The sequence below is a fragment of the Schistosoma mansoni genome, chromosome 1 (assembly GCF_000237925.1).
Source record: "Schistosoma mansoni strain Puerto Rico chromosome 1, complete genome".
Lineage (NCBI taxonomy): Eukaryota > Metazoa > Platyhelminthes > Trematoda > Strigeidida > Schistosomatidae > Schistosoma > Schistosoma mansoni.
The window spans coordinates 9,945,142-9,970,060 of NC_031495.1; the positions used below are offsets into that span (position 1 = coordinate 9,945,142).

General features: G+C 33.0%; 2 protein-coding genes and 1 non-coding gene across 3 annotated transcripts in view; 1 reads left to right on the plus strand and 2 right to left on the minus strand.

Annotated features, from left to right (window-relative positions):
• The window catches only part of Smp_162000 (hypothetical protein), a gene marked incomplete at its 5' end in the record, with an annotated part of 129,862 nt that overhangs the window by 88,739 nt on the left and 16,204 nt on the right, over positions 1-24,919 (minus strand). The window contains 12 exons of the mRNA XM_018793193.1: positions 3,487-4,009; positions 8,170-8,523; positions 9,851-10,380; positions 11,545-11,946; positions 12,529-13,279; positions 15,465-15,836; positions 17,895-18,251; positions 19,577-19,759; positions 20,272-20,351; positions 21,718-22,108; positions 23,556-23,716; positions 24,044-24,657. Of these exons, the coding sequence (XP_018647730.1) occupies positions 3,487-4,009; positions 8,170-8,523; positions 9,851-10,380; positions 11,545-11,946; positions 12,529-13,279; positions 15,465-15,836; positions 17,895-18,251; positions 19,577-19,759; positions 20,272-20,351; positions 21,718-22,108; positions 23,556-23,716; positions 24,044-24,657 (4,718 nt within the window). The remainder of the gene's footprint in view (positions 1-3,486; positions 4,010-8,169; positions 8,524-9,850; positions 10,381-11,544; positions 11,947-12,528; positions 13,280-15,464; positions 15,837-17,894; positions 18,252-19,576; positions 19,760-20,271; positions 20,352-21,717; positions 22,109-23,555; positions 23,717-24,043; positions 24,658-24,919) is intronic.
• Positions 5,527-6,030, minus strand: Smp_191880 (hypothetical protein; the record flags this gene model as incomplete). Its single annotated transcript, XM_018793195.1, has 1 exon — positions 5,527-6,030. The coding sequence occupies one exon, from the start codon at positions 6,028-6,030 to the stop codon at positions 5,527-5,529; it is 504 nt and encodes a 167-aa protein (XP_018647732.1).
• Smp_tRNA_01893_Pseudo_TTG.1.1 lies at positions 16,066-16,137 on the plus strand. The gene has a single exon. It is a non-coding gene (tRNA).

Consider the following 24,919-nt stretch of genomic DNA (forward strand, 5'->3'; position numbering starts at 1 on the left):
TTATATAAGGTAGATGTATCTTATGACAGTTTGTACGTGGAGTAAACATCATTCCTACTATTTGAATTTTCAAATCCCACAGAGGTTACTAGTCGCCTCAATATTCTAGGTATACCTTAGTGTGAGTGTTAACTAGCAAAAAACCAAGGTCCATCATTTCTTATAGACTATCTGCAACCACCTGACTTCAAAAAATAGTGCATGAGATGTCAAGTCAGACACAAAGCAAACTCATAGATAGAATTCGATCGTCACTGAAAGACTATACAAATATCGTATTGGTTACTAAACAGTGATCAACCAATGTAAACATCTCAGTCCTATAAGCAATCTGTAACAACTAAAATAACTTGGTGATAACAAAAACTATGCGGATGAGTGATACGAGTTCAAATCGCTAAGTTCCCTCAAGATTCCAAGTATGTTTTGTTAATGAATGCCAACTAGCATGCAAACGTTTTACACAGAGAAATCTAAATAATTATCAGCTACTATTTTTACTTGAGGATAAACATAAGTGTGATGGAATGAAAATAGGAAACTACTTTTAGTTTAACATATTTGATATTTCATAGTGATTGATTAGATTTACTAACACTTACGGAACGATTCATAAAATAGTAAGAAATATATGACGTTAAAACACAAACAGAGACAAAATGATCCGTTTAACATTACCGAACGAGTGTTAATTTTATCATCCGTAAATAATTAAACCATGAAAAGAAAAAAATATAATTGTACTTAATACAATGAGACAGTGAAAGGTAAACCTCGGAAAGTTAGTTGTTGTGTAGGAATTTCTAGTTAAGCATATTTCATGTCAACTTAATTGAAAGAACAGTAAAAGATGCAAATTCCAGCGAATGGAGAAGCTTTTTAGTTAAGTGAAGTTAACTTAGGCTGAACAAGGAGTGATTATCTCAATAAGCTACACAGTATTAAGATGAAAATAATTTCCAATCTATGATTTGAAAGACTATTTAAGATTTACAGTGAAATATTTTTAAAAAAAACTTGTTTTCAAACACTTAAATATATAGAGTCATGTATTCAACATATGGTACATTCAAACTAAGAAAACCGCGTATGGATCATGAACAAGTGTAAAGTCAGTCTAAATGAAATATTTACTTAACTGAGTTTTGTTATTCGTATACATGTTGAGAGTTGAAGGTGAGTAAAACAAGGAATGCTTATTATGAACACAGTAAGAGGATATAAGAGCCAATGTACTAATGATGTTCAACTCAAAATAAACAAGTTGTCAAAAAAAAATTTTTCAGAAATTGTATATGTGCACACACTGAAGAAAAAATAGTTTTGAGTTAAACAATCAGTTTATGGTAAGCAAAGATGGATAATGGCTAGCAGTGGAATCCAGGACGCGCGTTCCGTCCTATTTGAGACTCGTCCATCTTTGCTTACCATGCTTGTGAATGTAGGTTATATCGAGGCAATACGCACAGTATGTGCATATGCCAATTAGAGACTGACCAGTTGCAGTCCTAATACATCAATGGGAAGATTCAAACAAACGATACTAAGTGAATTTAATCAGTTTTATGCTTTAATCATATGAAGATGAAAAATCTAACCATTTCACCCATGTTCAAAGTTAAAACATATTTCACATGAAAATAAACGTGAAATATAACAACCATAAATCAGATACAGACATTAAGGAAAAAATTTATCCCATACTTGCAGTATCATCTTGTGTTTCAGTGAGATTTGAAGATTCTTTACGACGTCGTTTAACCAATTTAGAACCCAAGGGAATTAGACGGGAGTCGTATCTATCAATTACTGAATGCACAGATGTGCGATGGTCATCAGTAGCGTTAGCATTGGAGATAGATGAATGATATGGGTCATGAAATCCCTTTGATGAAACCGGTGATAAGATGAATGGATGATAGCCGTCTACAATTAATTTTTAAAAAATAAATTAAGTAATCATTCGTTGATTCATTTAAAATTCATAAAATATGGTTTAAAAGCGAGGTAAGCCATTAATTATTTAAAATAACTACTGAAAAGTAACTATTTTCACTAATGACTGATTAAGCAGAAACCAATGAGATGACTAGTGAACATTCTCACAATCAAAATTTTATACACTTAATATGCGAACGAATTTTTTTAAAATAAGTAGAATCCCGGAAGCGCTTTTTTTCCTATTTGAGACTAATCAGTTGAACGCATATAAATATAAATTTGAAATTCATTTATGCTAAGAAATCATAAACTGGTTATATCGAAACATTCCGCACAGAGTGCATATATACTAGTGAAAAGTGATCCAACTTCAGTCCATTTTTGTCACCGTTAATACAGACTGCTACATAATGATGTCTTTTACAGAAATCTTTCTCTACATATAAACATTGGCACAAAGGGGGCACCAAATACATATGAGGTTGTGAAGGGATAGAGAATGTGAAATGCGCTAAAAAGTAGGACAAAATGAACAGAAACGAGTGCATGAGAGTAAAATAACAATAATAATAATGAGAGATACGGTTTAGTTAGTAAAAATACGACCAGAAAGAATTCTTTTGGTTAAAAACGTTACTCTCACTTTTATGAAGAAAGTAAAAGAAAGTTACAGCAGGATCACCACTGACTTAAATTCTGAAGCATGTCTGATAACGTCTCTAGCCACTGTGTCGCACCATCTCTCAGACCTCAACCAGGGATTTGTGAAGGACAAACAGAAGCCAGTACTAGACAACTTTCGTTTACGTAACGACACCATGTCATACACTGACCGCCTCTCCACTTTTTCCAACCGGTCCCAGAGTCGGCAAATAATACACAACGTGGAATTCTCTAAGAAGACATTCGCATGACATGTACAGGTCTATGTTTCAAGATAGTGACAACAATTGAATTATCGTTGCTGCACCCAAAGCACAGCTCTTCCTATTTTAATCAACTTTATCACAAATCTATTAATAAGTGTGATAATTCAAGTATTACAAGCAAACATTATTAAGCAATCAAAAGTTACAGTTTCAAAAGTTATTTAGGAATACTGTGTGCTTACAGTACAGTATCAGATAGTAAAACCAATAATATGCAGATAGCACGGCAATAAGTGAAAACTTAATATCTAATGATGTCGAAATAATGAACAATATTTTGAACTCAGACGAATGTTTTTTCATTTTGATGAGTCTTCTGAACTCTACATGATTAAATTCTAGGGCTTTCATTGAAGCTTATGTAGAAGTAGACTTATATATACGTAGATGATGTTATCCATAATGACAATGAAAGCCCAGAGAGCTCAACAACATTAAAACAGATATATTTGTTTTTAGTTTTGTCAATGTCTTAACAAATGAATTTATTTTTAGATAAAAAAATTTATTATTCTCTCTTTCGCGCGTATGTATAATTAAATGACAACATTCAAGAAACGATTATTAAGTATATGTTAAAATATGAACAGGTTAAGTAGGGAAAACAAGCACTTACCTGTCAACCACGGAAGATAATAGTTCAATTCTTTATCATTCATATACTGTAGAAATATATTGTTTCTATCTTGTACCATATTCATTGGGAATGAAACTTTATTAGATACAACACGTGATGTCATCGCTTTACAAAACGAATCACTATGTTGACCAGCGCCACAATCACAAAAGAATCCACTAAATTTTGCATAACTTAAATCATGCCCTGAATGACAGACTTTAGCGCATACAGAACAAACACCGTGAGATTCTAGTAAATTACACGTGAAACAATGATACCAATGTTGATCAATAAACATCTTCTGAGTTGCAACATAAGTACACATTGAATCGTTAATTAATGGACCTGGGAATGAAGAATACACTTCATCTTCTAAACAATCATCAAAATCATCACTTATATCGGTGTCAGATGACTGATCAATTTCAAAAGTCAACTTTGTTTTCGAAAATTCATTTGATTGAGCAGAAACATTTGGCAAATGAGACTTAACATTCCATGATCCTAACTGATTCCAATTCTGTTTGATATAAAGTCAAAAATACATAATAAAACAAACATTTCTATTATTACATAATTAGATTGTTTGAATTTACTGATGGATCATTTTAAATATTCAAACGTTAAGTATACGAAATATATGAATAACGGAATGGTATACAAAAAGTCTAAATTTGTACAGTATACGTGAACAACTAATAATCATACACACCAGGAATATAACCTTAATGAAACTCCTCAATATATTGCAGCTGCTGACGACCATTTAATAGAATACATTGAATCCTATCTACAATACCACTGGTTGTATTAAATTATTTACATAATTCACATGATAAATTGCTAAGGATTTAATCATTGCTATACGAAATGAAAGATCACCTCATAAACTAAGGTTTGGCTAACTTTAGATTTAGTAATTTTTTTCTAATTTGTTTACTGGGTACTCGGATACGACCCACACTTTACGTGTGACGGCTAATAATACTACACGATTGACCAAATAAGAGTACGTGAAATGAGGTTTGAACCTGGGAACTAGAGGCTGAAGGTCAAAGCTCTCAACCACTGAATAACCGCTTAGTGATCGGTCTAGTTCTAGTTACCGAGTCATAAATGTTTATTCATAAACTTTCAATTTAAATAGTTGAGGATGACTGTTTACCACTTGGAATTTGGAAACCCTGTCTCAGAGCAACTGTTAAGTTAATTACGTGTGAAAACTAGTCCGATCTTTTTCACAGACTAAAAAAAGTAGATAAAAAGCTAAATATGGGTCCCATTTTCGTCTAGGATTGTATTCTTAGTAATGTACACACCTAGTAACTCAAACACCATTAAACACGGAATCTTACGGCTTCACAGAAAGTCCAATATTATTCAACTATGCAGACAGAATAATTTTGAAATTACCTTCAGTAACATTTATAAAACAACATGTATGTGCGAAAGCACGTATAAGTTGACTGAAGTGGTTTTATAACGTTTTTGTAATTCTACACTTTAAAAGCTATATCTGATAGGAAACAAAATGTGATAAACGTAGTGGACATCCCAAAAAGAACCCAAAATAATTAGCAGAGGAAGACCACTTATCTAGTTTCGCAGATGCCATTGTCATTGAACTCATATTTTTACCGAAATCAAGGTATTTGCAGTATATAAAGATAATAAAGATGACCAAATATTGAGAATATGGTAGGAAAAGACAGAACGAGAACTAACGTGAAGAAAAACTGAAACACATGATCTAAAAAAATCAAAAGTGAACGCATATTCGACTGTGTGACAGGTTACGAGTCAAGATACACAGTCTCCAACCACTGAGCACAGTTATCATGAGACTCAACAAGGTAGTCTGCATCTACCAACACGAGTCAGAACAACAGTTAATAACTTGATGGACGTATTCTGTTTTTGGTTTGACCAACCTCTAGTTTTCTTCCAGCTTAATTTTACGCTTAATTCTACGTTAGCAACCGTCCTGTCAAGGTAAGTGGCAGTTAAGCATACCTAACTCATGGTCTAATCACCTCATTAAAAAAAAATTACAACCTCAATGGCTGATTTGCTAACTGTGCTCAGCACTCGATAACCAACTTTAGTATTGATCACTCGACTGTTCGTGATACGCGAGGAATATACACAACGAAGGAAAAAAACTAACAAGATGAAAAGAGTCCTGTCACAATGAGTGAATAATACTAAAGAATTTTCAAAACAGTGCAATTTATGAAAAAAATTGCAACTTTTACTTACTTTTCGAAATATACTTTTACAGTTATGAGTATAATGAGAACTTAATAAACGAGAGAAAGTTCGCGTTTTTGAATAGAAACTTTTAGCTAAAGAATCGGACAACACGTCCGAATTCTCAGATTCATTATTATCCATAAAAGTATTTGAAAATAAACCAGGTTGTGTGTGAACAAAATTTGGCCAATAATCTAAACGGACGCTGGAAGAATTAGCATTCAACAATGATGAATGAATATTATCGGTGAGTTTGGATTGACAATTCGGATTTAATACAACAATCATTGTAGAAACATAGAAATAAATTGATTGCAAACTGCAGATTAATGAAGCCTAGAAAAACAACGGAAAATTTGTGCAGAAAAAAAGATTATTATACTACTTATGCGTTAAAATTAAAATAAAACGTTAACAAAAAATATTCAGACTGACAACTTTTACAGCACACTTGTTTTTTTTGTGTGAGAACCATCTCCACGATGTATAGTCTAATCACAACTGATGAATAGGCAAAGATTATCTAGTTTTCAAAATATTCAAAATTAAGCATATAAAGGTTTTCTAGCCAATTACTATTAATAAGAGTAGGAAATGCTCGTAAATTACTAGTATTTAATCACAGATGTTTTAGAAATATTGCTCGCATCTGCTGGGATCACCGGATAAGTAATTGTGAGGTTAGATGTAGGGTATTAGGGAATGATGGCAAATCAGTTGACGATGTTGTAAATCTTCATTGATTGAGATGGTTGAGCCACGTGTTACATATGCTTGAACACCGATTACCACGACGCGCAGTGCTTACTAGTGTTGGGGATGGTTGAAAGTTAAGTGCGGCCAAACCCAAACGTCGCATCAGACCTAAAAGTCACTAACTTCTGGTGTGAGCCATGTTGGTAGATGCAGACTACGTGGTTGGGGTTCACACAACTGTTGTAACCAATGGTTGGAGACTCTGGGTGACATGGCTCTGAATTGATTACAATGGTGTAGGTGTATACACTGTCTTCCCGTAAACCGTGCGATTAAAGTTGCTTTATACCTTTCTTTCTACGAGCTAATTCTTTCTTCCTCCATTATGAATTTAGTGTTCTTGTTGTGCTAATGATGAGGTGTGGAAACTTGGACCGATGAGTATATGCGCCTGGTCCTACGTTGTAACTGACTGACTGACCGACTGTCAATGGTCTTACCATGGAGTTTCCGTTAATTACTAATTAAAGTAGAAGAATCTCAGTCGATCGTAACTAGATAATCACCTAAAGTCAACCAAATCGTCTCCAGAAATTTGATACGAATGATTTCATGGCTTGGCTGAATTACGCTTTCTTCAAACCAAATCCTACACTAGAAAACATTACGAAATGTTGTACGCAGCGATAGGGGCATAGGTAAAATATGTTCTAATTATCTCAGTCAATGAAGATTTCATTTATTCATCCATTGGTTCCCATTTCCAACTTTAATCCATCTTATATATATATATATATATATATATCGAAAGAATATAACATCTAAGATTTCAGCATTTTATGTAGATAACAAAATTAAACAATACGAAAAACAGAAACTATTCAGAATCCATACACAAATACAAACAGATAAATTTATTATCACGTGAAAGTTTATGTTCTCAATGTTTATAATATAGAAAGGATTAGTGATACTACTGATATACGTGGAAAAGATTTGAGCACACAGCCTAGTGATCGAAAATCAATAGTCTTAATCACTAAACTACTATCCCATTGAGTACTAATGAAGCAGAGTGCATGTCCTTAGCAAACAACTCTAACTAGGGTTAGTTAAACAGATTTGGAGACGATGATATTTTTAACTAACGAAAAAAAACTGATTTTTACTCGAATGACACCATGCATAAGTGATAAATAAGACAGATAATTAAAATTAAAATAACAATATTAGCTACTGTTAATTTCTAGACGACTATAGAAGAACGAGAACATTTTGATAAGCCTCACAAATCAGGCACGAGTCAAATAATAAGTGAGGAATGCTGATAGATGCAAGCTATTAGTCAAGATTTGGTTTCACTTCCTCAGAAAATAAACATATGCCACTAGTTGACAGTGTGTCTTAATTGTCCGAAGGATATGTATCTGCATCTATGAATGAATAGTGAATATGTTCTTAATTTAGTTAGCTTATAAAAGCTTCCGATTCACTCTTGGTTTTTTTATACAAGTAGCTAGTTCGAGCACAAAGTAGAAAGAACATGTAGCAGTATTAGACTTGGACAACCGTATATAATAACACATATGATATAAATCATATAACAAAAAACGAAAATGAATCTGGCTCTACTGACTAAAAAGAAACTGTAAGTGTATATACAATGACATTTACCTGTTTATAATGTTGTAAACTCATTGAAAGTAGTAAATTAATATCATTCAAACATACTGATTCGCCTACTTCTTTATTCATCTCTGGTTTCATTATTAATTCATAGCAAATGCTAGCACAACATGTAAAGAAACCGAATAATTTACTATGCACAAAACCTGTAGTAAAACCAAATGACAAACAATGTAATGATGTAATAGCATACGGTAGAAATGTCAAATCATACAAGCGTTCAACTGTTGCGGATTGTTTAACGTTTTCAGGTTCCTCTTGAGCAGCAGAAGGAATAGACGTAGATGAAGAGGATGACTGTGAACACTTAGTAGTAGTAACAGTATTATTCCTACTACTATTTGAAGTTACACGAGAACGCCAGATAGTTATAGCTGAAGTTAATAAATGATTACAATACTAAAAAGAAAAAAATAGACAACAGCATACATAAATTAAAAAAACTTAAATAGTGATATAGTCGATAATGCTAAAGTTAGGCATGAATAGATGACAGCTATATAGGACAATGATTTGATCAACTGAATAAACATAGATAATTGAGTGTTATTTGATCCCTACTCCCTCATGATGTCTAATAGCCATAAGTAATTAGCCAAGAGTAAATGCGCTTCCACAAATGTATAAGACTATTGTATGGAGTGAAAAAAGCTTGAATAGCCCGAAACACAAAACCTCAGTCATATGAATATCATATCAACCTGAAACATGAATTCATCCGATTGATTATCATGTAATCTATTAAATTATCAGAAGGGGTTTTGTGGAGATTTAGTATTTATCATAGTTGAAAGCATGAGTCAATTGAAGCTAGACCACCATGGAAAACCTGGAAACACTGGACGGCCGTTTCGTCCTATTATGGGACTCCTCAGCATGATAATCTACTAAAACAAAAAAAAAGAAATTTAAGGACATCAGAGACATTTATGATATCCTTGATCTTTATGCCTCCAATATGTATGAAATGTTTGTTTGATAAAGCATGTTAACGGGTACTTAGAAAACTGGAATTTTTGACTTTTTCTAGAACAGCTAATTGAATTAGAAATAAATATATAACCAGAGAATAGTTGAAGGTAATCAATAGAGGACTCAAATATACCAACAACGATTGATCAAAATGCAATCAAGAATACCAATAATTAGCCGATTCAAACCCTTATTAATAAGGATATAAACGTCAAGTTCATTGATGGCTATCTGGGCACAGAGGTTTAGTGAATGACACAATGAATGTTTAGGGCAAAAGAGGCATTCGGATCGAGTTCAAAACAGGAAGAGATACACGTCCCGGATTCCACAGTTAGCTACAATCCATGTACTCAATAAAAAGTAAAGGAAACATGTTACTGAAATAAAATATTTTCCATTAAATCTGGAATGAAAAATGTATCGAATGTGCATGACAATTTTTGTAATCTAAAAAATGTCGAACGTACTCAAACGTTTTCACTTCACTATGTATCTTACCTGAAAGCCCTAGGTTCGATTCTTGGTTAGGTTGTGGGTGTGAATTACTAAGAAGTCCCATGATGAGATGAAACAGCTACCCAGTGTTTCTGAGTTTTCAATGGTTTTCTAACTATGGTTAATCCGTAGCGCAAGCTATAAAATTCAACCATTTCTATAAACCTCTTCCAGTAAATTGATCATCACTCGAAATTTTCCCTCGATGATGATAATAATTTTCTTTGAAAAAACAACATACAAACTTTCAACTCACTTTTTCGCGTAAACTAACATCATCTGTCCAATTAGATGCTAAAAGTCTCGTGAAACGTTCAAAATACAAAGCTATGTAATATAAGCATCGTTTCTGTTTCCATTCATTAATCAGAATTGTAGTATTATTCACCATCGAGGCTACATTTGCACCAAGTAACCAGTTGATATTAACATGATCTTCACAATTTAAATTTCCATAGGCAGTATTAGTATTATTTATCGTGCTATTAAATACGTCATTTGTCAGTAGATCTTCTTCAGTTTCAAATGATAATGATAATAAATCTTGATTATGTGATAGTAAATAGTCATGATTATTTAATAAGTCGGTAAACCATAGTTCAGTATCGTTATTTTGACCAAATAACTCCATATTGGGTAGTATATTTTCTAACCAATAAGAAGATAATGTTTTTGTCTGATAAGTTTCAGATACTAGTGATTTCCATGGATTAAATATACACGATTCTAGTGCTAATTTTACAAGTTCAGTGAAATGGAAACGAGTTTTTGAAGACGCATTGATAGCTGTAAAGAAAATTACCAAGGGAATAAATTTCACAACGCTACAAAGTAGCCATTAATTCAAATTTTAAAACAAAAGTCCTTTCAAAAAAGAACTTCAACTGTAACGAGTTTCGCAAACCTTAGTATCATTTTATTTATGAACTAAGATTGGGTGGAAACCACTGACGACAAGCAACGGAAGTGCTGCAGATAATTTATTTTATTTTAAAACACCTTGGCAAAATCCCAAAAACTGTAAAGCAATGAGTAAAAAGACAACGACATTTGTCGTCGGTCGTGAAACATCTAATTTTAAAAAGTCGAAATTCGATAGTTCATACTGATAACTTTCATTAATTAGTATCATTAATTTGAACAGTAGACAATGTAACAGGGCGGGGGGCATTCGACTCGCAGTCACCAAGTTGCAAGCTCGAAATTCGCTTCGTTTACTTCGGTTCAAGCAACCAAGTAATATTACTAGTCCTAATAGTTATAATGTGGTTCGAGGTCAAGTACATGAATATGTACCTGGTAAACAAGTTAACTAGAGAACATCAGTTTAACCAAAATCACTATTTGTATTTTGACTCATTTACCATATGCAAATTAGTGTAGTTGGTTCCGAGCTACACTCAGAGTGAGTGTAGTCAAATCCCTTAACCACTAAGATATCGTTAATCTATAACATTTTGATGACCGAAGTAATGTCAGTACCATAAACTGTTGTATGATAAGTTACACCAACTTTTTTCGCATAACTGAATATAAATACATGGCTGCTGAGTATGTCTTACAGCTACGTAATCACACATGATTTAGAAAGTCTTCAAGTCCCGATTGGTATGATAAAAGATAGTTTTAGTGACGAAACAGAATTAACAGGAAAAATAGTCAAGATCACTCTACACACACATCTATAATCTTTTTAAACTTCTACCTCGTGTACATACATAATTTGTTAGTAAAGTAGAAATTGTCAAGCTCCATGTTACAGAATAGTGGGATAAAAAGTCACAAACAGTTAAGAATAAATTAATTGCACACTATACCGTCTGTATTTTTCTCGGTTTGAAAAGGATTTTAAAAAACGGATATGAACTAATAACTAAAAAATATAATTGAAAGTATGAGGTAATAGTTGAACATTCACATTTTTACACCAATTTTTTTACATCAGCTTACCACGCATAAGAAGAACACACAATAAACGTAAGGATGACATTTGGTAAGTAAGTGAAGGTGGTCCATTTGATATTCGTATACCATTCAGTAGATAAACATCTTGATGTGGAATACTAGACATAGATGATGATGAAAATAAACTCATGAAAAGTTCTTTATTGAAGATAGTTTTTTGAATTATCGTTGATATTGATTGTGTAGTTGAATCATGAGAAGTAACACTTGACGAATTTTCATTCAGGGTACTATTTGAATTATTGTTGTCCAAATCAATAGATGAAGACGATGATAGTGATAATAAAAATTGCTTTAGGATGCGGTGATTACCTAATACAACTTCTAGAAATCCCATAACTTCACGACAGACGTATGAACAGACACGAGATTCAAGGGGACTTTTGCCTATAAGAGAAAAAAAGAGATAAACAACGATGTAGAAAAGGTATAGTAAATAAATCACCAATTAATTAACTACACTTGTAAGGCAAAAAGATATGATTAACTGTATCATATTCTCTGTCGATTTGTTTTTTGTCTCTCTATTGACTTTATGGACAAAACATATAAGATGATAGAATTATGTCTAACAGTACAGATCCATCCAGTTGGATTCCAGCTAAACTTTGTGTAAAGGATGGGGATACTATCAGGTTTCGCAAACCCAAATAGATGGAACAAGGTTCAAACTTATGACTTGACCTTTTGAAAGAATTACGCCAACCGATAAACAAACATTGAACCTTTTGTATGATCGCAAGTAAGAATCATTGGTTGGTCAGACAGAGTGTTATTAAAATATGATTTCTTGCAAGAGAGCTTTACTACATTAGAAATTCAATTAGCATTAACTATTCCTGACGTCCTGTGCCTTAATTATTTGATAAACAACAAATTTTGAATTTAATATAGAGAGTAAATGAAAACCAATTGAACAGGAAAAAACTCAATTAACAGTGAATTAAATTGAATAAAGCAACAAATTACCTGAATTTGAAAGGCATCTAGCCATGTAACATACAATATAAACAAGTCTATCTTCCAACGAACGACTTATCAATTTTTTCAACTGACATGAATCTAAAAGTTTTTTTACCTGACCTTCAGTATTATTTATTTTACAAGGTGATGATAACTTAGATGTCGACGTTGTTCGATGTATGCAACAAAGGAATGCTAAATATTGTGCAACTGATAGTGACATTTTCTCTACTTCTTCATTATTACAAATCAAGTCAATATGTAAAGCAGTGAAAATAGGATCATAATGCATAGTAGCAATAAGTTGTAGACCATAATAACTTTCTTTGTACATTGTATGCTCTAATTCAAAATCATTAGAATAATAAATTTTCTCTTGTAAATAAAACAATTGTTTTACTAATGATGTACACAATTCATAAATATGTTTTAACAGACAACATGCTTGGAATAATTTCAGACGATTAGCTAAATATTTCGCAAATTCAGGTGTAGTGCTGGCAGTTGTTGTTGTTTCATTTACTGTTGAGATTGTGGCATCAGATGATTTCATACTACTGTCATTAGATGAATGATCGTTTTTAGTTGTCAGCTGATAAACACTTAATTCATACTGATATGTTAATATTTGATAGAAACATTGAGATAAATTTGAATTAAACTGTAAATGGTAGATAAAAAAACAAAAAATAGAATAAGAGTAAATACAACTCCAAAATATATCCACAATATATTCGAACAATACAAGAATCATCTGCTTAAAATTTTAACATCATAATCAACATCGTAACAGAAATTTAAATAAAAGCATCTGATTTTAATGTATGATGTTTTCATGATATTATCCAACTGTTTGTAGTAAAATAAGTAGAACAAGTCAGAAAATAGGCATACCTCAGAGTCGAACTAAGGCTACTTAAATTTTAACGGATAGAATCCATTTACAAAAACTTCATTATAAAGTGAGCTTTGACCAGAGTTTTCCAACTTAATGTCAACAAATATGCTCTAAAAATTCGGCTTTAAACGATACCCTTTGTGTAAGGACTAGAATTGTTGCCCAAATACCCAGACATTATTACCCATTAGTATGAAATGGGAAATGAACTTATCGAAAAACAGGTGTCCCAAGTTGTCGAAATAAAGCTTGGTTTACCATTCTACGTATAAATACACTCTTTAAAGAAGTAATTTATTTATACATTAGTTTTAACATGGACTAGAGATTCCATATCTAGACATTCTACAACCTTAAGAACAGTTTTATCTTGTGAAGAACACATATAGGTATCAAAAATTCAGATGGACTGTAACGGGTGTCTGTATTAGACTGAGAGTAAAAGTCTAACATCTAAGAAGATAAAAGAATGCCTAGTGACTAAAATAGCCATCGGAGAAAAAATCAGTGGAAAAAATAATTAATTTAGTGGGTAATAATAGCACATTCAGTAGTAACTAAACAACTTTAAACTAATATACTACTATACATCGCTTATATACTACAAAGTGAAAATTTAACCTGGAATATGTGGAAGGTTGTGATTTTAATCACTAATGATCATAGTTAGTGTTAACACGACAGAGCTGCAATGATTGCATGTTCTGACAAGGCCCAAATCTGAATATGCGGAATAGTATGTTTTCAACCAATCAACGTTAGCGGATGAACCAAGAAGATAGTTGAAGAGGTGAGACTATAATTTATGGACGACCTTTGAGCAACGCTAAAGTGACCTCGAAAATGTTCACCTACTAACTAGGACTAATTGAAGGTTATAAAGCAGTGTGAGGAATTAGAGTAAATATTTACAGTTACTGGTTAGAGTTAAGAATTAGATTTAGGGTTTTCATCAAGAACCGATATCAGCTATAATGCCGAAATAGTATTCAGCCGAAAGAGTCGATGGATTTCGCGCTAAAATCCAACACCTGATATCTTAAATCTGATTGGTTCGTCCATAAATTATAGTCTCACCAGTTGAAGATTTAGGAAGAGTCAAGTGAAGTATCGTGGTCATGAGATATTAAACGGTAAAAGCGTAATAGACTAGAACACAGATGGGGACAACTAATATATTTAATACAAAACTACAGAGTATCTCAATAAAATATAAGAACCATACACTGAATACTTCATTTGCTAATCTTCATCATTCGTCCTTAACATTCTGTATGATTCTTTAAGTTACCGATTCATTTCTATTTTCTCTTATATTCTCTTCAATGTGATCTTCTTAGCTTTCTACTGCCAGGTTTTACACTTCAGACATAAGTAACATACATCATAGAAGTATATGATAAACAGTCGACGTACAAATCTTTTAGAAGAATTTGTCATAACTAATGAATATTTGTTGACATTCCACAAAATACAGAACTAAATAATTACATGTATACAATCTCAATCAATGCACTCATTAGAACATAAATTTTTATATCACTTTTATTCAGTGACAAAACTATACAACCTGCTATTAAGATCTAACTTTTGGTTTTGTAAACCCCTTATGAGATTTTCTATTGAACAATCCCGAATAAACATCAACATCTTTCTAATAATTAACCTTGACCCTCTAGTAAATATTTGTATAGCTCAGAGGTTTAAAATTCGCAACAACTAATGGTAGTAGTAGTGTGGTGTGGGTTGCTTACATCCACATAAGTAGTATATGACGATGGTCAAGCAGAAAATGTATTTCACTAGAAGATCGATAAGGAAAGAACAGAAACGAAACGCAATTGGAATGAAAATGTACGAACAATAATAATCGGAGACTATGGACTGATATTCGCAGAATGAATAGTCAAGATTGAGACAATCGATTGTCAACACTCGTCTTCTTGTTCACTACAGTAGTAGTAGTATCACTGTGAAAATAATCCAACTCTATAATACAATAACACCCTAAATGTTAGTTAACATGATCCTTCCCACAACTTACTTGATTCAATTCTATACATTTATTAGAATTACATTTCGTTGCAACTTCATTCAACAAGCCAAACTGTTTACCGTAAATAACTGTAGCTAATTTAAGACTATTAGCCAATCGCCTACGAGCTAAAAGATTTGAGGTTAAATTGAACGGCAAATAATTCTGTTTCATTAAACGATTCGGACATAACAGTGTTAATGATCCAATATTTTCTATAGTTGGTGGCCCTGATGTAAATGATTCATTAATATTCACATCATTCCAATTGGGTAGACCAAGTTCAGATCGAATATGATAGCATAATTTATACATTATCTGTAAACTTGTTATTAGCAAATTATGTCCAGTATGTAACGAATGTGAATACATATCAGATAACTGGAAAGAAGAGAAAACATGAAATACACAAACAAGATGACACTAGAAAAAGTTCAACTATCGAGACAGATACGTTTGGACAAGTTATATTTATCTATAATATTTCAGACTACAGTTAACCTTCATTATAATGTTTGTTCAAAGTGAATTTGATCTGTTACAAAAACAAACTTCAACTGATATCTTCACACCTACGTCTCGAGCAAATATCAACATTGTGTTCATTAGTGACTAAGTAGCTAAGTGGATAACGCGATGGCGTTTGAAGCGAACGGTACTGGGTTCAATTCCCAGAGTGAACATCAACTCTGGGATACAGGCACATCCAGCCGACGAGCCCCAAATATAACGGAACGCGCGTCCTGGATACCAATGCTAGCCACCATCCATGTCTGCTTATGACTTCAGACAATATCGAAGCAATCTGCACACGGTGCACGTATGCCAATATGAAACTGATCAATTGCAGTCCTAAACATCAATGTGATGATTCAAACAACCAACACAAAAGTGAACTAAAGACTAAAGTTCGAGTGAGAAGTACTGACTGGTGGAATTTAACCATGTCGGGGAGAAGATACCAATTACCTACCAATAGTATTTAGATGACATCGAGTTGTTGGTGGAGTTTCATCCTCTGAGTTGAATGGTTTAATCATGAAGCTGAATATAACCAATCTTATACAAACCAAAGGACGAAATTACAAAAGTAAAGCCGAACATCATCTACAAAATAAACTATTCCAACTGTGAGAAACATGACATCGGATAAATTGGGTATCCTCTTCATCTTTGTTTGTAATAACACCGACTAACTGTCGAACCCCACGATGTAGTTTCGCTAATATTAATGCACATGGAAAGTTGTGGACATATATTGGGTTGGAAGAATGTTGAAATTTTGAACAGGAGTAATATAAAAAATACAGTTTTTGAGAGGCTAGCACTCACATCAATCAGCAATAAACAAACATCGAAATCGATCCAAATTATCACGCATTTGGAAAAATCAAAGATAAAGATAGGATCCAGAATCAATTTAAAAGGAATAAACAATCAAAATAAGTATCCAGACAATTAAAGGTCAACAGTAAGCGATCAACACCAAGTTCAACAGGATAAGTTGTCAGTCATATGTGGAAAAATTAGAATAACTCACTTTTACCTGGAGTATGTGCTGATGATGTTGTTTAGAAGAACAAAGAAAGCTTAGCGATTAAGCTGTTCAACTCAAAGAACGAAACTTAGCCAACGATAATACACATGAAAAATCTTCTTCACCGCCACAATGACATAGTGTGGCATCGCAAGACTGATTGAAATCGAAAATACGAACAACTAGACTTCGAAATAAACGATCTACGAGCAACGAAACTTCATGGCTCTGGATTTGATTACAGATGGAGGTCATGGGTGAGTACACTTGAATACAATACTATGACAAGACATATATTTAATGTGTTCTGATTTTCAAAAGGGACTCAGCCGACTCAGTGCATATAACAAAAACCAACCTCAATTCAAAAAGAAGAAAACTAGAACCAACAAAAATGGTGTATTAGTTATTTCTCATTTGAACTGGTCGTTTTTACTAGTTGTTTTTGTTTAACGTTGATTGTTTGTTGAAACAGAACCACATGTGTATTTCCACATTATGTATCTCAAGAATCCGAGACATACTTTTGGCAGCCTCCTAATTCAGTGGGGTTTATTCACGTGAAACTGACAAGCGATATAAGTGAACAAGATGACGATTAAGTTGAAAGTAAAGATTACTGCCATACTATGGAGTGGAATCCAAGAACTTGGATTTAATGTAGATGTATGCTCAAAAAAAAGACAAAGCAATTGTTTATTGCTACCTTGCTTCCAATATTTCGTTGACTGCTATCAAATCATGATAAAAGCCACGTTTATCATATACTGGTTAAGTCTGATAAAAATATGTGTACACAATCGGTAATGCTGAAATCGGTGGACACAAAGTAACACACATACATTAATAAGTGGTATTGATAAAATGTACTGTAAAAGTATTCAGGCTCAGGTTACTCTTACCTCTTTAGATGTCAGATTTTTATCGCCACGTGTATTCGTGTTATCACCAATTGTTAAATTTACAGAAGAAACAAGAGTATCTTGTAAATTTGAGTCCAAAACTGCTGCATCTAACAGACAGATACTTTTCTTTTCCCTTGGACTACTTGTTTCCGTATTGTTATTAGACTGTTTCGTAGTTTCTGTAGAACAAATGGTACGTCCTTTACCAGCAGCATGACGTGTTCTATGCTTCCCAGCACGTTTTACAGGTTCTACAGTGTCAGTGTATGATTTGGAAGTATTAATTGGTTTCGTGCTTTTAGAATCATTTAATACCGACAATTGTGATGTTAAGGTATTTAGAAATTGAAATAAGCTACTTAAATAAGACAACTGCCCAACAGTAATTCCATTGAAACTCTTCTTGACTGAATCTAATACCAACTGGGGGGTTGAAAAATTAGGAAATAAATTATGAGTAATCAAAATAAATATTTCCAGTCATTGTTCTAGTAGAAAGTTAAACAAATCAACATAGATGACCACTTTACGTTTCAAAAAAATGTTCAATATTAAATATATATGCATAGTAAGGATACAAACAACTAGTAGTTTATCATCATTTATCTGAATTATTCTTATATTTAAACTTGTGCGTTTTGTGTTGTTCATGATAACTAAAACCATCGAAAAATAGAATTAGTTAATTGCAAATGAATTACATTAAATTACCGCTATCCAAGACAAACAGACAAAAAAAAGAGTGAGATTAGCAGTTAGTTAATGTACGACAAAATGATTGGAACGAAATATCACGTCCATATTTTATTACTTCTAAAAACAAACCATGTATATCACCTGATGTGCCGAATACAGGTTCGTGTACTTGACATCTGACCACACTTTAAATACGAAAGTGATATACCACTCAGTAGGTTGCCCAAACCGAAAGAGACATAGAAATTTGAACTTATGACTTAGTAGTTGAAATTCGAATCACTTAACTACTGAAATACCGTCTAGACATATATATATATATATATATATATATATATATATATATTCATGTAAATTTGTCCAAGAGTATGATGAAACAGTCACCAAGATCTCCCAAGTTAATAATAGTCGTTTAACTGAAGTCAGTCTGTGATCCAAAATGGTTTTGCATCTTAAACAATCACTACAAACATCCCATAACAATCACGAGTTTATTAGCGCTTACGGACTTCCAGATGAATCCTCAATTTCGTGAATTGGTTGAAGTTAGACATTAACACTGTTGGATGACGGCTCAGCGGTCTACACGTCAAGCGTTCGCGTGCGAGACTGATAGGTCCTGGGTTCAAATCTCGTGAGGCGGAATCGTGGACGCGCACTGCTGGGGAATCCTACACTAAGACGAAATGGTCGTCCAGTGCTTCCAGATTTTCTATGGTGGTCTAGTTTCAATTGACTCATGAACTCAGCTATTAAATTACTATAATATCCACAAAACCCCTTTCTGAGAATAACTGAGAAACTAGTGAAGTTCAACCAAGTCAGGAGTGTCAGACAGATATCGTTAATATCAATGGATGATAAATGCACAATGTCACTCATCTGAAGGGGCTAACACTACAACTGACTAACTAAAATGACTCTGTGGTGTAAATTACCTTCAAAATAAAACATGATTCATAACGTATAACAACAAAACTTACTGAATATGACTTCACTTGAAGAAAACCACATTCGAATAAGAATGAAAATAAGGCTATAGGATGTACTAGGGATATTAATTTATTGATGTCTCCTTCAATTGCACCAGTCTTTGCTTCCTCTGACTCACCTTTATTTGATAGTTTACTTGAACACTGAGCATGAATTAAACGCTTCAATTCTTTCTGTAAATAATGATAAAAAATAAAAGATTGAAAGTGATTAAATTCACTAGAAATTAAAATATTACCTTACATAAACGATCAGGAATGTCATCAGTATACTTATCACTTTTAAATAAATATTTGTGATACATGATGAGTGAATATGGAGATTAATGGTAGAAGAAATGTTAGGTAATGTTTGTTTTGAACTGATGATGGAAAAGTCGGTTAAATAATCAGGTGAAAATATTGAGATTAGATATGAAAAATTCACTTTCTTAGCTGGTTTTAATAAAATGACACCAAATTTTGTCAGGAGTTAGGTTCGAACAATCGACCTAACTGATGGAAGTAGAATCTATTAACTACTTGGAAATCGATGCATAGATATCAGGATTAGAAAATCCATCTAGATAAGTCATATGCATATGTCTACGTACCACGTATATCCACTAAATATGAAGAGTTAACTAATTGATTCCTGATTTATATGTATACACAGGCCGTATAGAGACGATCCGCACAAGATTTACGTACGCCAACAAAGACTGATTAGAATTCTCAAATATCAACGACGTGAAAAGCATCATACCCAAAACCGTTTGCTTTTTACCTGAACAGATCATTAACAATAAATGTACCAATCATCTTCAAGACAAAATAACTTTATGTAGATAGGAAAAACTAAGATTCACTCCTTAAGCCATATATTTTCTATTAACTTGTTCATCAAGTACACTGATGTGTACTTGACTTGGAGCCACATTTTAAGTGTAATGGCCAGTGATACTACCCAGCAGGGTGGGGTTTGAACGTGGGACTTTGTTTTCAAAGGTTGAATTCTCTCATTATTAAGCTATTGCTTGATTTTTTTTTAGAAGTAGCACAGTGTGGTCACACACTGATACAAACTACACATCTGAGAGTATTTATTAAATATTTACCACGGCTTGAGGTGCAACGGTGAGCGTCCACACAGCGTCAGAGAATTCTTGGTCAATCTGAAACCATCCCAAGGCTAGCTGATATATAGGTTATGATAATTGGTACTGCACGAAAGGAAAGACCTAATAAAATTTATCACAGACTGAAAACCATCAGTAATAAACAAAATAATGAAAATACGGGAAATTTATTTGTTCAGTGAAAATACTTATAAAATTATGACTGATAGAAATAGTAATAAACGCACCAACAGATTCGCTTTTGAATCTAATAAAGAGTAAGCTGATGATGACGTCGATGATCGACTACTGGTTACTGGAGGTAAATTAGCATTACTACCACCAGTCGTAATGGCACTAGTATTTGTGGATGTTACAGTAGATGATTCGGAATTCGATTTCAGCGGTAGACTATCATCTGTTCCAAAGCCTAAGTCGAAAAAAAAAAGATTATGCAATACTTACTAAGTTGCAGAAAAGAAGGAAATATTTATCTAATAATAAAAGATTTTACGGCTACCATTTAAAAAACATAATAGACAACACAGTACTATTTCAAGATCAAGAGTTACCATTGTTATATGCCCACCACCATAAGCAGTTATTTGTTTTCAAAAAAAACATGAATCAAATTTAAACCGATCACTTAGCGAACTCTACAAACATGTTTATGGTAACAATGTTGCTTGAATTTATGTTTCAGTCTTTTATTATAAAAAGAAATGCTAATGAGACTAGTTATCTCAGTACATGTTTAAGAACAGTTATATAACAGCTAGAGAGATAATAAGTTGACTGTCTAAACAGAATACACTTAAAGGGAATTTGTACTTAGAGACTGAATATACATGCATAGTTAAATCATAGTTTCATATGAAATTATTATTATTCATAAATGAAGTATTCACTTAATAAAGTTGATTGACTGCATATCTTATTCATTTGTTTCGATATTAGTACATAAAATCAACAATCAAAGTTGGTAAGAAAAATTGATTAACTACATTCAATACACATAAAATAATGCTTAGATACCTGAAGAAAACTGATAATTCGGTTGAGTAGGATTCTGTTGAATTCTATCTAACAAAATTATTAAATACAGATAACATGACGGCGACAAGAATATCCTTGAAACACTTTGAAGATTGAAAGTTGTCTTCTGTGATGGCTTTATCGTTAATGAATCAATGAAAAGACTTAAATCTTTTAAAAGTTCTTGCGGCGGTGGAAGAATCTCTAATAATCTCCAGTTTAATGCTAATCCATAAGTGCACAATGGTAGCTGACAACATTCGGTAAGAATAGGATCTGGATTAGTTAACATTTTATTAAATGAATCCGTCAGTAGAAGAGAATTCAAATAATCAAGGAGAGAGGTGAATAGGTCATGATAATTACTAAGTGATGCTAATGATGAAACAGCCTGTGAATGGAAAATATAGAAAACGTGATTACAGTGAAACAAATTGAATTCATAAAAAAACATAACCAAGAGTATAGTTTGAGAAAATTGTGGTTGATCATTCTAGCTTAATGTAAAGCTGATATAGAAGTATGTATCACAAGGTGACTAATTAGGAAAATGATAAACTTTATAGTAGAATCAGGGACGAGACTATCTTACGAACGACCTTCGAATGAAACCCAAGCGACTTTGTGGGGTTTCAGCCAATCAGAAAACAATTTGTATAGAGTGAAAATTCATTATGAAACAACAGAGAATTACAAAGGATACACTACTTTAACATGATTTAAAGACTTTTCCAGCTTAGAAAGATGGTCCGGCGTTCTGAAATCACAATGCATACGGTACAGTAACCCATCCATATGACTACACAACAGTCGAAGTTTGTGGCCGTGATAAGGTCGCAGAAAATCCTTTAGGATTAACCACTTGACTTCTATGCTGTTAGTGTGTACTCCTTTTGTGAGGTTAACAAAATATCTCTTGAGGACGACGACAGGATGTACGTAACCAAGTTTAGATTGACATATATATATATATACCCTTTAGTAGTCTGTGTATATGGTTGTAACAGGCTCAACATACTACCGTATAACTAATATCAGATTTGTAGCCTGTGGGTGATGAATTATCATATATACCAAAGATACATCTGAAGTACCCCTACTTACTCAGTCTACTCTAACACTTTTTCCTCTATGGAATTCGCATTTTCTGACTGTTTAACCGACTTCTACGATCACTCCGATTCCTCCAAATGAACCTGCAGTACCCACATCACTGAACTGCCGGAGCTTCAGTGACATCTGCAAGGGATGTAATCAGTGTTATTGGTGTTTTTGTTATCAAGTTTTTAACAATCAACAAAGCCTGTCACTCAGGACTGAACAAAAGATGTCCCTGTTTTCGCAGACTTCTTCCTCCAACATGCGTTACGTTGAAATGCCAAATCTCCACGACAGTCCTCATACTACCGTCCAGCAATCATTTGAACACCACAATTCCAAATAATGGAGCTTCTCAGTAATCTTATGTTATAACCGCTCAACTGTAACACCCGTTTTGAAAACCGCAGTGAGCCGATCGTAGGTTTGTATTTCATACTAAAATAGGCACATGACCTTGAAATCGCTTACTTCATTCTGATTAGCCTGTCCATAAATTATAGACTCTCCCAAACCTGAGAATTAGTGATTGAACGTTGAACATATTAATTGGTGAATTACAGCTTCATTACGTCGCGGTAACAGTCTGATATAAGAACATTGTGTACCACAATTGAGTATTCTTCAATGTAGATATAATAATTCAACCTCAATAATAAAACTGATTTAAATCTTATTATATTGTGTCATCATCTACTAAAATACCGACAAATTATTAACATTGTATTTTTCAAACTCACTAATCCATCAGGAGACGGGAGACTTAAATTTGTACCAGTTCTTTTAGAACTACTACTCCCAACAGGAGCTAAATTTGTCGAAGGATCAACGCCTGATGGTGAAGATGATTGATTGGCTGCAGTTAAAAGATCATAAAAGAATGGGATATTATTTTTATTATCTGTCAATGGTAAAGGTAAAAAGTATGGATGTATTTTTGGTGATAATTGAGCAATAGTTGAATATTCCCAAATTATACATTTCTTTTGTTTACTATTATTTTCATTGGATTGTAAAAACATACAAGGTTTTAGTTGATGTGACAAATAATTTGGTGGAATATAGAAATAATGTAGCATGTAGCGTAAAATAACAATTAAACGTAGCCAAAGATAATAAACATGTGTGATTTGATGTCTCTCAGAAGAAATGTGAACATTGCTGCTTTCCGTGACGAATTGTTGTTGGTGTTGATATTGCTTTTTCCAAATAGTTTTATGTAAATCACAAAATAATTGAGTTAATAAAATGAGTAATTGCTTTTTCGCTGTTAATCCTGGTGTTTGTCCAGCAAGAAAACAAGCAAATTGCAATAAATTAGGATGAATATCCACCATGCAATGTTCAATAACAGTGATCTTTTTATTTATTGATGATTCCCATGTTGATATGATTGTATTTTGTATACTTGTCAAAAAATTTGACCAAAATGATTTGATAGAATCTTCCAAGATAATTATTGAATCTGTAACTCGTAATATACTAAGCATATGACCAGACAATAAACAGAAAACATGTGATTCTGTCCATAACGGCCAGTTATTCATTAACATTGTGGAATTCATTGAAAATCCTGATTCTTGTGAAATAATATGACTGCCGGTACTCAATGAATAGCCTAAATGTTTCAATGCATAATCAGTTATTCCATGACATGAAGTAAATGCATAGATTAAATGTGATAATTCTTCATCAAGGATACTGAATCTACACTCCATACTGTAAGATAATGACGATGTTGTATTGATCAACTCGTGCATTACTGTCTCATCAGCATAATTAATCATTTTAGATAAATAAAATCCAATAATTGATATGAATTCCAAATTATCTTTTGAAATACTATAAAAATGAAAACAGAAAAAATATAATAAAGTAATAAATACAATATTACAGTATGTGTGAATAAGTGAAAAAAAAATTAACGAGATAAGAGCTTGTTGGCATAATAAAATACTGACTACTGTATGATCTAATCGGGCTGAAATCAGAATACGTTGATTGATCCTTTTTCAATTAATCGACACCAATGGACAAGCCAAGGAGACTATCATGCGAGACTTACATAAACTATATTTTATTGAGGTACCTCAGCTATTCAAGT